The 16,277-nt window shown below is 43.1% G+C and overlaps 1 protein-coding gene across 1 annotated transcript in view; it reads right to left on the reverse strand.

Annotated features, from left to right (window-relative positions):
- Positions 1 to 353: 353 nt before the first annotated feature.
- EVC (EvC ciliary complex subunit 1) overlaps positions 354 to 16,277 on the reverse strand; it is a 196,685-nt gene continuing 180,761 nt past the window's right edge. The window contains exons 18-20 of the mRNA XM_040335407.1: positions 14,748 to 14,874; positions 4,260 to 4,353; positions 354 to 733 (exon numbers count right to left, since the gene is read on the reverse strand). Coding sequence (XP_040191341.1) covers positions 693 to 733; positions 4,260 to 4,353; positions 14,748 to 14,874 — 262 coding nt within the window. The 3' untranslated portion in view covers positions 354 to 692. The remainder of the gene's footprint in view (positions 734 to 4,259; positions 4,354 to 14,747; positions 14,875 to 16,277) is intronic.

A 16,277-nucleotide genomic window follows, 5' to 3' on the forward strand; every position in this document is an offset into this window, starting at 1 on the left:
GCAAACCAATCGATAAACGCTTATTGCGATTTTTTTTACCAAAAATAGGTAGAAGAATACGTATCGGCCTAAACGTAGGATTTTTTTTTTTTTTATATATGTTTTTGGGGGATATTTATTATAGCAAAAAGTAAAAAATATTGAATTTTTTTTCAAAATTGTCGCTCTATTTTTGTTTATAGCACAAAAAATAAAAACCGCAGATGTGATCAAATACCACAAAAAGAAAGCTCTATTTGTGGGGAAAAAAGGACGCCAATTTTGTTTGGGAGCCACGTCGCACGACCACGCAATTGTCTGTTAAAGCGACGCAGTGCCGAATCGCAAAACCTGGCCTGGGCATTTAGCAACAAAATGGTCCGGGGCTTAAGTGGTTAAAAAACTGACAAAAAAAGGAGCTACTGTGGCACGTTTATTGTGCATAGGCTAGCCCGTTCAATTAAATGCAAAAAAACAACAACATGAAGATTTGAATGGGGCCTTAAGTGTTTTATGAATGGAAGGACAAGGAGCGATTATAATGTGAAAAATGTCGCGACTCACACCAACCATATCTTCTATGGGTTAATGCTCTTTTCACTGCTCTATTGACTGCTTTACTTCCATGTGAAATCACTTTTAGTCTTTCAATGAAAGTTCACACGTGAATCATATATGTTGTGATTCATTGTGTTCATATTTCCTGGATATTGTCACTTCAACTTCTTCACAGGGACAGCTTTACTGGCAAGTTCTAGACAAAAAACGAGACAAGAATTATTTTAACATTTAAATAGCATTTCCAGACACCATACAGTGAATGTCTAATGGTATTCAAGAAACAGAAATGTTGATATAAATTAAAGGAGAAGTGCAGCAAGATAACAATTTAAAACACGCATACTTACCTACCTGCTGCAGCATTGGTCAGATGCTACAGCTGTCCCCTGCTGGCTCTAGACCAGAGAGCTGAGCAATCACATGACTGCTGATCACTCAGTTCTCAAGTCTTCTCTGAGCACACAGTGGACATGCAAAAGAGAGACCCTCCGTGGGACTTTATAGGCAATGGGTAATGGTGTAACCAAGGTATAAAATATCACCGGCTTCCTGCTCTGCCCCTCCACCGCTCAATGGAGTGCCAAGCTGAGGAGAGGGAAGGAATGTCTTGCTCGGGCTCTCAGTGCCGTCAGTGTGAAAGAGCCCCAACAGTGCTGTCGTTTCCTTAAACCTATGACATATGTGGACAACCCACACTGCTCTGGTTCATCAGGGTGTCTGGCTGCTGCCTGTGAAACCTCCAGTGCTCTGTAAATGACAGCGGAGAATAGGATGAGTCTTTTTTGTTTATGTGAGCAGTGCAAAAAATTACCCGATGACCGTGTCTTTTTATAAGATCTAAACAACTTGAGCTCAAAGTCATCCCTGGCATTCAAGAGCATAAAGTGAAGGTAGCTCTAATAGGTAGATTCACACACAATGGTGTAAACTTGCGGCGGCGTAGCTTAGTGTGTTTAGGCTACGCCGCTGTAAGTTAGCTAGCCTGCTGTACTTGCCTGCTAAGTTACGGCGGCGTAGCCTAAATCGGCGGGCGTAAGGGCGCCTAATTCAAATGTGTTTGGGGGGGGGGGCGTGTTTTATGTTAATAGTGCTTGACCTTACGTTTTTTGTGAACTACGCATGCGCCGGGCGCCTACACTTCCCAGTGTGCATTGCGGCTAAGTACGCCGCACGGGCCTATTGATTTTGACGTGGACGTAAACGACGTAAATCCCGATTCACGGACGACTTACGCAAACGACGTAAAAAAAAATTCGAATTTCGACGCGGGAACGGTGGCCATACTTGACATTACTATTCCAATAGGGCCTAGCTCTAACTTTACGCGGCCTATCTCTTACGTAAACGGCATAAAAGTACTGCGTCGGCTGGGCGTACGTTCGTGAATCGGCGTATCTCCTCATTTACATATTCTACGCCGACCGCAATGGAAGCGCCACCTAGCGGCCATCCAAAATATTGCAATCTAAGATAGGACGGCGCAAGCCATCGTATCTTAGATATGTTTAAGCGTATCTCTGTTTGAGCATACGCTTAAACATAAGTCGGCGTAGATTCTGAGTTAGGTTGGCTTATCTACTGATAAGCCAGCCTAACTCTTTCTGAATCTACCTATAAGTGTCCAGTTGAAATGGCTTAACTGAGCTTGGCTACACTAGGGAAGTGACAGGTTCTCTTTAGCAACAAACTGCAAGCAGCAATGTTGTTGTGCAGATTACAGAGACCATTCAGATTAGATTTTTTTTCCCTGTAAAACGTGGATAGACCAATAACAGCTAATCAGTAAAGCAAAAGGAATGCTACAGATTACCTTTCGACAATGACTTTCATGTTTTAAAGACCCTGTCAAAAAGCGTTTGCAGGATTCATTAGACTGGATTTCTGTAACACTGGGAGAGCTGTTAACGAGCAGAAAAAGATAACTTCTGCTGCTGGCTTGAAAGGGTCTTTTATGTCTCAGAAGATCTAATGGCACCAGGCACAGATCAGATGGGGTCATGGTCAGGGTCTGTCAGGAACAATTCTAATGCCGCGTACACACAATCGGAATTTCCGACAACACCGAATGAGGTGAGTGGCTGGAGGCAGCAAAGTATTTTTTATTTACTGGTTTTACATTTCTTCAGTTATTTGCTTGTTTCTGGCCTAGGTAAATGATGTCATACAACCCAGGAGTCTTCAGGAAGGGAGGAGGGGCTTTCTCGGCTAAGCACACCCTCCTGGCTGCATGCCTGGGCTAAGGAGTGATGGATTCCAGGAAGTAAATGCTACCGGAGCCATCTGCCCTTATTTAAGATGGCCATGGCTAGAAATTCTAGGGGGGGAGGGGGCTTTAAAAGTGATTTCTCAGCAAAACAAAATCAAAAACGCGAAGACATGGATGGATGTGGGAGATTGCTTTGAATTTAAAAAATAATTTAAATAGCATTGTTGGTTTCTGGTGCTCAGATGCAGCGTAGTTCCGCTTTAATTAATGACATATACAATGTTGTATTCCTGATGCGTGTATTGGTGGAAATTAATATTGTATAGAATTCTCTTTAACTGCTTGCCGACCAGCCGCCGTATAACTGTTATACGGCGACAGGTCGGCTCCCCTGCGCGAGAGCCCGTAGCTATACGCGCACCCCCCGTTCGCCCCCGACTCCCGTGCGTGTGCTCGTTACAGAGTGGGGACCGGGAGCTGTGTGTGTAAACACACAGCTCCCGGTCCTGTCAGGGGGGGAAATGCTGATCTTCTGTTCATACAATGTATGAACAGAAGATCAGTCATTTCCCCTAGTGAGTCCACCCCCCTACAGTTAGAACACACCCAGGGAACATACTTAACCCCTTCCCCGCCCCCTAGTGTTAACCCCTTCACTGCCAGTGACATTTTTATAGTAATCCAATGCATTTTTATAGCACTGATCGCTATAAAAATGCCAATGGTCCCAAAAATGTGTCAAAAGTGTCCGAAGTGTCCGCCATAATGTCGCAGTACCGAAAAAAAATCGCTGATCGCCGCCATTACTAGTAAAAAAAATAATATTAATAAAAATGCCATAAAAATACCCCCTATTTTGTAAACTCTATAACTTTTGCGCAAACCAATCAAACGCTTATTGCGTTTTTTTTACGAAAAATATGAATAAGAATACGTATCGGCCTAAACGGAGGAAAAAAAACGTTTTTTTTATATATTTTTGGGGGATATTTATTATAGCAAAAAGTAAAAAAAAATTTTTTTTCAAAATTGTCGCTCTATTTTTGTTCATAGCGCAAAAACTAAAAACCGCAGAGGTGATCAAATACCACCAAAAGAAAGCTCTATTTGTGGGGAAAAAAGGACGCCAATTTTGTTTGGGAGCCACGTCGCACGACCGCGCAATTGTCAGTTAAAGTGACACAGTGCCGAATCGCAAAAAGTGCTCTGGTCTTTGACCAGCAATATGGTCCGGGGGTTAAGTGGTTATTGTACCCAGAGAACTTGGTAGAACTAAAAGTACTTTCAGTTTTTAGAATAATTAAAATGAACCCTTTCATACGGTACAGTAATAAACAGATTGTTATATAATGGCTGTAGTACTTTTGCATCACTTGAAAAAGAAATCCCATAATTCCCTTGAAATGCTGAAGAGCAATGGAGAGACTTGCTGCAGATTACAAATTAGGGCAATTGTTTTTTTTTTAAATCATCTCTCTAGTATGGGAACACTTGTATATTGATTGTAACTCACCTGGATTTCCCGCTCTGTTGGTTACAGGACTACTGTCCGAAAGACGGATTCTCGCCATTGTAGCCAGCTCAGCAATGAAATCTTGTTCTGCTTCCTAAAAACAACCAACATTAAACTATTGCAAAAAAGGGCAACAAAATAATATTAGTATTTGCAGCCAAATGATGTAAGTGATGAACATACAGAAAAAGTATTCATACCCCTTGACATTTTCCACATTTTGTCAGGTTACAACCAAAAACGTAAATGTATTTTATTGGGATTTTATGTGATAGACCAACACAAAGTGGCACATAATTGTGAAGTGGAAGGAAAATGAAAAATGGTTTTCAAAAATTTTCTACAAATAAATATTTGAAAAGTGTGGTGTGTATTTGTATTCAGCCCCCTTTACTCGGATACCCCTAACTAAAATCTATTAGAACCAATTGCCTTCAGAAGTCACCTAATTAGTAAATAGAGCCCACCTGTGTGTAATTCAATCTTAGTATAAATACAGCTGTTCTGTGAAGCCCTCAGAGGTTTGTTAGAGAACTTTAGTGAACAAACAGCATCATGAAGGCCAAAGAACACACCAGACAGGTCAGGGAAGTTTAAAGCAGGGTTAGGTTATAAAAAAAAAAACAAGCTTTGAACATCTCACAGAGCACTATTCAATCCATCATCAGAAAATGGAAAGAGTATGGCACAACTGCAAACCTACCAAGACATGGCCGTCCACCTAAACTGACAGGCCGGGCAAGGAGACATCAAACAGAGAAGCAGCCAAGCGGTCCATGATAACACTGGAGGAGCTGCAGAGATCCACAGCTCAGATGGTGAGAATCTGTCCACAGGACAACTATTACTCGTGCACTCCACAAATCTGGCCATTATGGAAGAGTGGCAAGAAGAAAGCCATTGTTGAAAGAAAACCATAAGAAGTCCCATTTGCAGTTTGCGAGAAGCCATGTGGGGGACACAGCAAACATGTGAAAGAAGGTGCTCTGGTCAGATGAGACCAAAATTTAACTTTTTGGCCTAAAAGCAAAACGCTATGTGTGGCGGTAAACTAACATTGCACATCACCCTGAACACACTGTCCCCACTGTGAAACATAGTGGTGGCATTATCATGTTGTGGGGATGTTTTTATTCAGCAGGGATGGAGCCAAATACAGGGCAATCTTAGAAAAAAACCTTGTAGAGTCTGCCAAAGACTTGAGACTGGGGCAGAAGTTCACCTTCCAGCAGGACAACAACCCTAAACATACAGCCAGAGCTACAATGGAATGGTTTTGATCAAAGCATATTCTTGTGTTAGAATGGCCCAGTCAAAGTCCAGACCTAAATCCAATCGAGAATCTGTGGCAAGACATGAAAACTGCTGTTCAAAGACGCTCTCCATCCAATCTGACAGAGCTTGAGCTATTTTGCAAAGAATAATGGGCAAACATTTCTAGGGCCGAAACAACTAATCGATTAATCAACTAATCGATTATGAAATGAATTGATTACAATTTTCATAAATCGATGAATCGGCCAGTAACATAATGGGGGTTAAAAAAAAAAACATTAGCCCTTTTTAGTACAAAAAAGCAAATCGCTACTGTAAATATTACTTTCACTGTCCCACAGTAAAAAAATGAACCCCTTGGAGCAAATAATCACTAGTGTAAGGGGTTCCTTTTTTTACTGTGGGACAGTGAAAGTAATATTTACAGTAGCGATTAGCTTTTTTGTCCTTATTTTTGTTTTTTTTAACCCCATTATGTTACTAAACATCTCAGGCCTGGGTCACACCTCTGTTTTTTGGTGCTTTTTGCAGATACACACTACAGTTTATTTACATGGTTTCCTATGGGACACATCCCAGATTTTTTTTCAGCTGCTGCGTATTTAGAAAGGGCAAGGACTTTTTAACGCAAAACGGTGCTTTTTTTTTCTTTTTGGTTTAATATACTTTAATGGAGAAGCTGCAGAAAAGCATGTAATGTGTTTTTGCGGCAATTTGTGTTTTGTAATCTGCCCAAAACAACAAATTGGACCAAAAAAAATTAAAAAATTTTTTTAACCACTTAAGGACCGGACCAATATGCTGCTAAATGACCTAAGGGGTTTTTACAATTCGGCACTGCGTCGCTTTAACAGACAATTGCGCGGTCGTGCGACGTGGCTCCCAAACAAAATTGGCGTCCTTTTTTCCCCACATATAGATCTTTCTTTTGGTGGTATTTGATCACCTCTGCGGTTTTGAAAAAAATGCAATATTTTTTACTTTTTGCTATAATAAATATCCCCCAAAAACATATATAAATTTTTTTCCCCCTCAGTTTAGGCAGATACGTATTCTTCTACCTATTTTTGGTAAAAAAAAATCGCAATAAGCGTTTATCGATTGGTTTGCGCACAATTTATAGCGTTTACAAAATAGGGGATAGTTTTATTTATTTTACTACTAATGGCTGCGATCAGTGATTTTTTTTTTGTGACTGCGACATTATGGCGGACACTTCGGACAATTTTGCCACATTTTTGGGACCATTGTCATTTTCACAGCAAAAAATGCATTTAAATTGCATTGTTTATTGTGAAAATGACAGTTGCAATTTGGGAGTTAACCACAGGGGGCGCTGTAAGAGTAAGGGTTCACTTAGTGTGTGTTTACAACTGTAGGGGGGTGTGGCTGTAGGACTGACGTCATCGATCGAGTCTCCCTATAAAAGGGATCACTCGATCGATGCAGCCACCACAGTGAAGCACAGGGAAGCCATGTTTACATACGGCTCTCCCCGTTCTTCAGCTTCGGGGAGCGATCGCAAGGGGGTGGCTAGAAACGAAGCCCTCGTCCCGGATCGCTCCTGAAGCCACGGGAACCGCCGCATGTAGGGGGGGGGGGGGGGGTCCCGATCGGACCCCCGAACCCACGTCTAGGCAGGGACGTACAGGTATGCCAATGTGCCTGTCCGTGCCATTCTGACGACGTAAATGTACATGCGGCGGTCCGGAAGTGGTTAAGGCTATTATCCGATTAATCGATTAATTGAAACAATAATCGGCCAACTAATTGATTATGAAAATAACCGTTAGTTGCAGCCCTAAACATTTCACTCTCTAGATGTGCAAAGCTTGTAGAGACATCCCCATAAAGACTTGCAGCTCTAATTGCAGTGAAAGGCGGTTCTACAAAGTATTGACAAATGCCCCCCCCACACTTTTCACATATTTAGTTGTAAAAAATCTTGAAAATCATTTATTATTTTCGTTCCACTTCACAATTATGTGCCACTTTGTGTTGGTCTATCAGATAAAATCCCAATAAAATACATTTACATCTTTGGTTGTAACAAAATGTGGAAAATGTCAAGGGGTATGAATACTTTTTCAAGGCACTGTAGGTACACTTCCATTTATAACTAGTTCTACCACAAGTATAAACTGAATGACGTTTGTTGTAAAGGTCATCCAAAAAAATATCCTCAAATAAGCTTTTGACACCTTGCAGCCCCCATAAATGCCCAGGTATATAGCTGGCCATAGAGGGTAAGTTTTCTTCTTTCAGCCAGTTGGCTGGCCACACAAGCAAGGTAGATGGAGGAATCCCCCCGCCAGAACATTGTAGACTGAGAGCGGGACTTTCCACTGTCAGAATACACTGATCAGCTCCTGCGGCCACTGATCGCCAACAGTTTTTCAGCTTCTCTGTTTGACTATTGAACATAGATAGGCACACATGGATCATAATTCATCTAACCCCTGCTGAGCCGACTGAATTTCAATCCGCCTACTGCCAGCTTTACAATACAAACTGAAGCAATGCAAGAAGATAGGCACATCACGTAGGCAGAGTGTTATAGTGCACCTGTGATCAAATCAAAAGAGTAGAATTAAAGGGCATGTCCAGCCGAATTTTTTTTTTTTAGCTTTGGATAGCAAAGGGAAGGGTTCATAGGCGTGCGCACAGGGTGTGCCAGGTGTGCCCAGGCACACCTTAATCACCCTGTGCTGCACAGATTACCCCTCCTGCTTGGCTGCAGAGGAAGGAACTTGGGAATATCTGTCCTCAGCCCCTTTCTATGTCTTAAAAGTGAGATATCAGGGGTCTGTTTAGGCCCCTGATATCTCACCAAAGCCCCCCAATTGTAAAAGAAAAGAATAAAAAATTATTGTAAAAAAATATTGTAAAAAATAATAAAATAAAAAATGTTTTAAAAAGTAATAATACAATTAAATAAAAATAAACTACTGACAGCAGTTCCTGCCCACTGACACCATCAACTGTTCTACTGACATTGTCCATTGCCCTACTGCCCTATATGTATACACATGTGTGTTTGAGCTTTGGGGTGCACACCCTAATGTAATAGGCTGCGCACACCTACGGAAGGGTTTCAATTTTGGATCGACCTGAAGTAAGGAAAAATCTTCTTTAGCAGCAAAACTAAAAGTGCTTTTATTCATATTTTCTCTTTTTTGATTCTTTTTTATATCCTATTGTATGCCCCCCCCCCCACTTCCTATCTAAAAAAACAAACACTGGCAGTGGGGCAGAAAGCGAAGACGAGTCTCACTAATGAAGCCCAGTAAGCAGTAAACCGGATAGGAGTTCCAATCTTCCCCCGCTTTATCCAAAACAAGAATTTTGGGCTTAATATACACTTTGATGATATAACTTATCACGGCATTTTAAGAGATAAGCGTTTCCCTTTTCTTTATGTGATGCCTATGTCCTATATAAGGTGCTCTGCAAATCCAATATAACTTGGAGACTTGAGAGAATCCACTTATCTCTTTCAACACGAAAGCTGTTTTTTAATCAATTCAGAACAGACTTCTAAGATTGCTGGTTGCATAAAATCAGAGTCCCTATTTTAGCCTGACCTTGATAAGTATTTATGGAATAATCAGCAGAGGCAGAATAATTCATCAATATACACCCACAGTTAAAATATCACTTTGGGGGGGGGGGGGGGGTTCCCATTAAAGGTAATCTCTTTTCAAGAATGAGTGAAAACCTGTTTTTTTATGTGCACAAAAATTTATAAAAAAATAAATAAAATGCTGCTCTATGATCTTTTTGCGAAATTGATCAGGAAAATCAGCTGCATAGAGCAGGATTAAAGGGTTTGTAAAGGAATATTTTTTTTTTTAACCACTTCCAGCCCAAGGACGTCATATGACGTCCTGGACTTTCAGTGGGGATATCTGAAAGATGCCTGCAGCCACAGGCATCATTCAGATATCCATCTCTTCAGCCGGCGAATCCCTGCACCATAAGAATGATCATAGCGGCGGTTCCGCCGCTTGATCATTCTTATAGGCGGCGGAAGGGGACGCCCCCCCTCCCGCCGCCATCCGGTGCTTCTCCGGGCTCTCCTTTGTCATCGGAGACCCGGAGAAACGATCCGCCGGTGTCCGATGGAAACCATAGAGTAGACTGGTGACCAGATGGTCACAGTCATCTCTATGATCGTCGGAGGCCCGGGCGCGATGTTATGACGTCACACCCGTGTCCTGGAATGTAAACACAGCTGCAATCACGGCTGAAAGCATTAGATCGGTGAATTTTTTTTCACGATCTAATGCTTTCCAGCCTGGAGGAGAGATGTTGTGTCTTATTGACCCCGCATCTCTCCATAAAGAGTACCTGTCACAAACCATTCCTATTACAAGGGATGTTTACATTCCTTGTAATAGGAATAAAAGTGATCAAAAAAAAAGAAATGTCAAAAAAGTGTAAAAATAAAAGAAATTGAGTAAAATAAAAAATAAAATAATAAAAAAAAAATGTTTTAAACGCCCCTATCCCCGGTATCTCGCGTTTAGAAGCGAAAACACACGTAAGTCCCGCCCACATATGTAAACGCCAATCAAACCACACATGTGAGGTATCGCAGCGTGCGTATCCTCTGTAACTCTAAATTTGTAACTTGTAAAAAAAATAAGCGACGCCTATGGAGATTTTTAAGTACTGATGTTTGGCGCCATTCCATGAGTGTGCGCAATTTTAAAGCGTGACATGTTAGGTATCCATTTACTCGGCGTAACTTCATCTTTGACATTATACAAAAAAATTGGGCTAACTTTACTGTTTTGTTATTTTTTAATTCACAAACCCGCTTTTTTCCCCAAAAAAAGGCGTTTGAAAAATTATTGCGCAAATACTGTGCGAGATAAAAAGTTGCAATGGCCGGCATTTTATTCCCTAGAGTGTATGCTAAAAAAACATATATAGTGTTCGGGGGTTCTGAGTAATTTTCTAACCAAAAAATTATGATTTATGCATGTAGGAGAGAAGTGCCAAAATAGGCCCGGTATGGAAGTGGTTAAATAACAAACATGTTATATTTACCTCCACTGTGCAGTTAGTTTTGCACAGAGTGGCCCCGATCCTCGTCTTCTGGGGTCCCTCGGCGGCTGTGTCGGTCCTCCCCCCAATTAGTCACCACAGCAAGAGCTTGCATGGTGGTCACTAATTGCGGGCGCGCTCCCGTGATACAGCGAGCGGCCATAGCCGCTCGCTGTATCACTCGGCCCTGCCCCTCGGCGCACCGCGTTACTGGATGTGATTGACATCAGTGCCAGCCAATGGCTGCGATACTCTCAATCCATCTGCGCTAGCCAATCAGCGGCCAGGCTGAGCGGTGAAGAGAAAATCGGGACCGCGCGGGACATTCAAGGGGTCAGGTAAGTATAACGGGGCTCGGGGGGGGTTGTGCCGCATCATCAGATGTTTTTTCACCTTAATGCATAGATTGCATTAAGGTGAAAAAACATTTTCCTTTACAACTCCTTTAAGAAATGAAGATGACAAAAGAGATTGGAGATAGTGAATGCAACATATGCAGTATTGCTGGTTTATCACTATGTGAAGCATTCCCAGCATGGGATATTGGCTTGCTGAGTCTATACACTACAGCAAAGGGTGAAGAGGATAAATAAGTTAATAAGAAAATATTAACCAATCACTATCTGCATCTAAACTGCCCTTATAACTTAATCACAAAGCAATTTCATCACAGTGAAAAACACTTATGCCGTGTACACACGATCAATTTTCGGGTTGTAAAAAACAAAGTTTTTTAACCGCTTGCCGACCAGCCGCCGCAGCTATACGGCGGCAGGTCGGCTCTGCTGGGCGAGATCACGTAGATCTACCTCATGTCGCCGAGCAGCCAATAGGGGCACGCGCGCGCCCCCCGCTCACCCCTGACGCCGACGTGCGTGCCCGTGCACGCACGATCGCTCGTTACAGAGCGAGGACCGGGAGCTGGGTGTGTAAACACACAGCTTTCGGTCCTGTCAGGGGGGGGAAATTACTTATCGTCTGTTCATACAATGTATGAACAGCGATCAGTCATTTCCCCTAGTCAGTCCCGTCCCACCCCCCCTTCAGTTAGAACACACCCAGGGAACATGCTTAACCCCTTCCTCGCCCCCTAGTGTTAACCCCTTCACTGCCAGTGTCATTTTTATAGTAATCAATGCATTTTTATAGCAATGATCGCTATAGAAATGCCAATGGTCCCAAAAATGTGTCAAACGTGTCCGAAGTGTCCGCCATAATGTCCCAGTACCGATAAAAATCGCTGATCGCCGCCATTACTAGTAAAAAAAAAAAAATATTAATAAAAATGCCATAAAACTATCCCCTATTTTGTAAACGCTATAACTTTTGCGCAAACCAATCAATAAACGCTTATTGCGATTTTTTTTTACGAAAAATATTTTTGTGGGATATTTATTATAGCAAAAAGTAAAAAAATATAATTTTTTTTCAAAATTGTCGCTCTATTTTTATTTATAGCGCAAAAACTAAAAACCGCAGAGGTGATCAAATACCACCAAAAGAAAGCTCTATTTGTGGGAAAAAAATTACGCCAATTTTGTTTGGGAACCACGTTGCACGACCGCGCAATTGTCAGTTAAAGCGACGCAGTGCCGAATCGCAAAAAGTGGCCTGGTCTTTGACCAGCTATATGGTTCGGGGCTTAAGTGGTTAAAAATGTCATTTAAAACGATCGTGTGTGGGCTTCAGAGCATTTTTCGGGTTCTCAAAAACCGGCCCAATTTTTTTCCGAACATGCTCTATTTTTTAACGGCGTTTTAAACGTTGTCGTTTTTCGGGTTATAAAAAATTATCGTGTGTGGGCTCTAACGACGTGAAAAATCCGCGCATGCTCAGAAGCAAGTTATGAGACGGGAGCGCTCGTTCTGGTAAAACTACCTTTCGTAATGAAGTAAGCACATTCATCACGCTGTAACAGACAGAAAAATGCAAATCGTCTTTTACTCACACGAAATCAGCTAAAGCAGCCCCAAGGGTGGCGTCACCGGCATGGAACTTCCCCTTTATAGTGCCGTTGTACGTCACCGCGCTTTGCTAGAGCATTTTTTATTTTTTTTTAACGATTGTGTGTAAGCAACGCCGTTTTAATGATGAAGTTGAAAAAAACATAGTTTTTTCTAGAGCCTGAAAAACGTCTTTTTTAGAACACGAAAAATGATCGCGTGTACGCGGCATCACTGCAACAGGCACGCAAGAGAAATTTTTTATAAAAAAAGTCATGCTAACTACTTAATAGCCTACAATTTTTAAAACAACATCCCGTGTTTCCATTAAACCAGAGTTCTTATAGGGAACAGGTTAGAAAACAAAATAATTACTGTATTTATCGCGGTATAACGCGCTCCCGCGTATACCGCGCACCCCCAAAGTGACCCCCAAACCTGTGGAAAAAAAGTTATTTTTGTACTTACAGTTTTGGTGTCTTGCACGGCGTCCATCGGCGGCCTCGTCGGGTCCGGCGTCCTTCTGCGGCTTCGGGTGTCCTCTTCGGCGGGTCCGGCGTCCTTCTGCGTCGTCGGGTGTCCTTCTGCGGCGTCGGGTGTCCTTCTGCGGCAGGTCCGGTGTCCTCTTCGGCGGGTCCGGCGTCCTCTTCGGCGTCCTCGCTCGCTTCCCGCGCCGAGTTTTGAATACTGCGCCAGCATATGCCGAGCGCAGTACACTCGGGCAGGCTCGGGCAGGCTCGGGAACTGTCGCGCTCACGTCCTGTACGTCCAGGACGTGACCGCGGAAGAAGCCGAGACTGGCCGAGCCTGCCCGAGTGTACTGCGCTCGGCATATGCTGGCGCAGTATTCAAAACTCGGCGCGGGAAGCGGGTATCGGCGTATATCGCGCACCCACGATTTTGCCCTGATTTTCAGGGCAAAAAAGTGCGCGATATACGCCGATAAATACGGTAAAAAGAAATTTCAACATACAATAAAGTCTGTTTCTCTGACTCCATTGAGACACCATTGAGACTGGATGGAGAGCGTCTGTAAACAGCAATTTTCAAGTCTTGCCACAGATTCTCAATTAGATTTAGGTCTGGACTTTGACTAGGCCATTCTAACACATGAATCTGCTTTGATCTAAACCATTCCATTGTAGTTCTGGCTGTATGTTTAGGGTCGTTGTCTTGCTTGAGTGTGAACCTCCGCCCCAGTCTCAAGTCTTTTGCAGACTAGCAGGTTTTCTTCTAAGATTGCCCTGTATTTGGCTCCATCCATCTTAACGCTGACCACCTTCCCTGTCCCTGCTGAAGAAAAGTATCCCCACAAGATGATGCTGCCACCACCATGTATCATGGTGAGGATGGTGTGTGCAGTGTTAGTTTTCCACCACACATACTGTAGCATTTTGCTTTTAAGCCAAAAAGTAAAAATGTTGGTCTCATCTGACCAGAGCATCATCTTCCACATGTTTGTTGTGTCCCCCACATGGCTTCTTGCAAAGTGCAAATGTGACTTCCTATGGCTTTATTTCAACAATAGACAGATTCTCCCACCTGAGCTGTGGATCTCTGCAGCTTCTCCAGAGTTACCATGGGCCTCTTGGCTGCTTCTCTGATTAATGCTCTCCTTTAGGTGGATCTCAGTTTAGGTGGACGGCCATGACTTGGTAGGTTTGCAGTTGTGCCATAGTCTTTCCATTTTCGGAAAATGGAAAGAACAGTGCTCTGTAAGTTGTTAAAAGCTTAGGATATTTTTTTATAACCTAACCCTGCTTTAAACTTCTCCACAACTTTATCCCTGACCTGTCTGGTGTGTTCCTTGGCCTTCACGATGCAGTTTGTTCACCAAGGTTCTCCAAAAAACCTCTGAGGGCTTCACAGAGCAGCTGTATTTATACTGAGATTAAATTACACACAGGTGGACTCTATTAACTAATTAGATGATTTCTGAAGGCAATTGGTTCCACTAGAACTAGGGTATCAGAGTAAAAGGGGGGCGTAATACAAATGCACACCACACTTTTCACATATTTATTTGTAAAAAAAAAAATTAAAAACCATTTACTCTTTTCCTTCCACTTCACAATTAGGTGCCACTTTGTGTTGGTCTATCAAATAAAATCCCAATAAAATACATTGACGTTTTTGGTTGTAACATGACAAAATGTGGAAAATTTCAAGGGGTATGAATACTATTTCAAGGCACTGTATCTGCACTCCATGGAATTACCTTCAGCTTGTTTTCCAGCTGGCCTTCCAGGAGATGTAGAAGAGATTTTTTCTGTCTCAAGGAGTCCAGGTGGCCTCGCTCATACAGTCGGAGCTTCTCCAGTAATTGCTTTTGTAGAGAGATCAGCCTGAAACATAATAGCAATGATGAGAAGACTCTGCTCAAGGAATTGCTAGTATATCTTTACATTGGAAGAAAATGAAGCCACACACAACTCACTAGATTTAGAAGACAAACAATTATTTTTATTTTTTTATTTACACTGGCCCAGATTCAATAAGCAATTGCGCCTGTGTAACCATAGGTTACACAGCGCAATTGCTTACTTGCTCCGGCGTTACGAATGCTCCTGATTCAGGAACATCGTAACGCCGACTGCAGCCTAAAATCTGCGTGGCATAAGGCTCTTATGCCACGCAGATTTTAGGCTGCATTCTTGCGATGCCCGCTAGGGGGCGCTCCCATTGTGCTCAGTGTATAGTATGCAAATTGCATACTAACACCGATTCACAATGTTGCGCGAGCCCTGCGTACGCAAGTTACGCCGTTTCCGTACGGCGTGTTTAGCGTAAGGCTGCCCCTTCTAATAGTAGGCTGCCCCTTCTAATAGTAGGGGCAGCCAATGCTAAAGGATACCGGTCGTTCCCGCGTCGCGATATTTGAATGTTACGTTGTTTGCGTAAGTGATTCGTGAATGGCGCTGGACGCCATTTACGTTCACTCTGAAGAAAATGACATCCTTGCGACGTCATTTGCCGCAATGCACGTTGGGAAAGTTTCCCGACGGAGCATGCGCTCTACGCTCGGCGCGCCTAATTTAAATGATTCCCGCCCCCTACGGGATCATTTAAATTGTGTGCTCTAGCAATTTTGCCGGCGCGCCCTCGCAATTTACGAAGAGCTACTGCTCCGTGAATCGAGGGCAGCGGAGCAAATTTGCGGGGGCGCAGGGCAAAAACGTTGCCCTGCGCCTCCGCAAAAAAAGCGCAATTCTCTTTGAATCCGGGCCACTGTTGTTCCAGTAAATGTAGCTGCTCTGTAAAAATAGCTTAAAGCGGTGGTTCACCCATAAAAACGACTTCCCCCTATTATACTGCCCCCCCGCATTACAATACGAATATGCCATTAATTTTTTTTTGGCTGCTGTACATACCTGGGTACAGCTATTCACCCGTGTCCTCCGAGTTGCGAGTCCCGCGGGAGTGGGCATTCCTACCATGGCGGTGATTGACGTTTTGACTAAAAAACGAGCTCCCCCCGTCGCGTAAGCAGCGTCACGATTGGCGGAAGGAGCCGAACGGCGAGTCGGCGCTATACTGCGCCTGCGCATCGCAGTTCGGCTCCTTTCGCCAGTCGTGACGCGGCTTACGCGACGGGGGGGAGCTCATTTTTTAGTCAAAACGTCAATCACCGCCATGGTAGGAACGCCCACTCCCGCGGGACTCGCAACCCGGAGGACACGGGTGAATAGCTGTACCCAGGTATGTACAGCAGCCAAAAAAAAATTAATGGCATATTCGTATTGTAATG

The sequence above is a fragment of the Rana temporaria genome, chromosome 1 (assembly GCF_905171775.1).
Source record: "Rana temporaria chromosome 1, aRanTem1.1, whole genome shotgun sequence".
Classification (NCBI taxonomy): domain Eukaryota; kingdom Metazoa; phylum Chordata; class Amphibia; order Anura; family Ranidae; genus Rana; species Rana temporaria.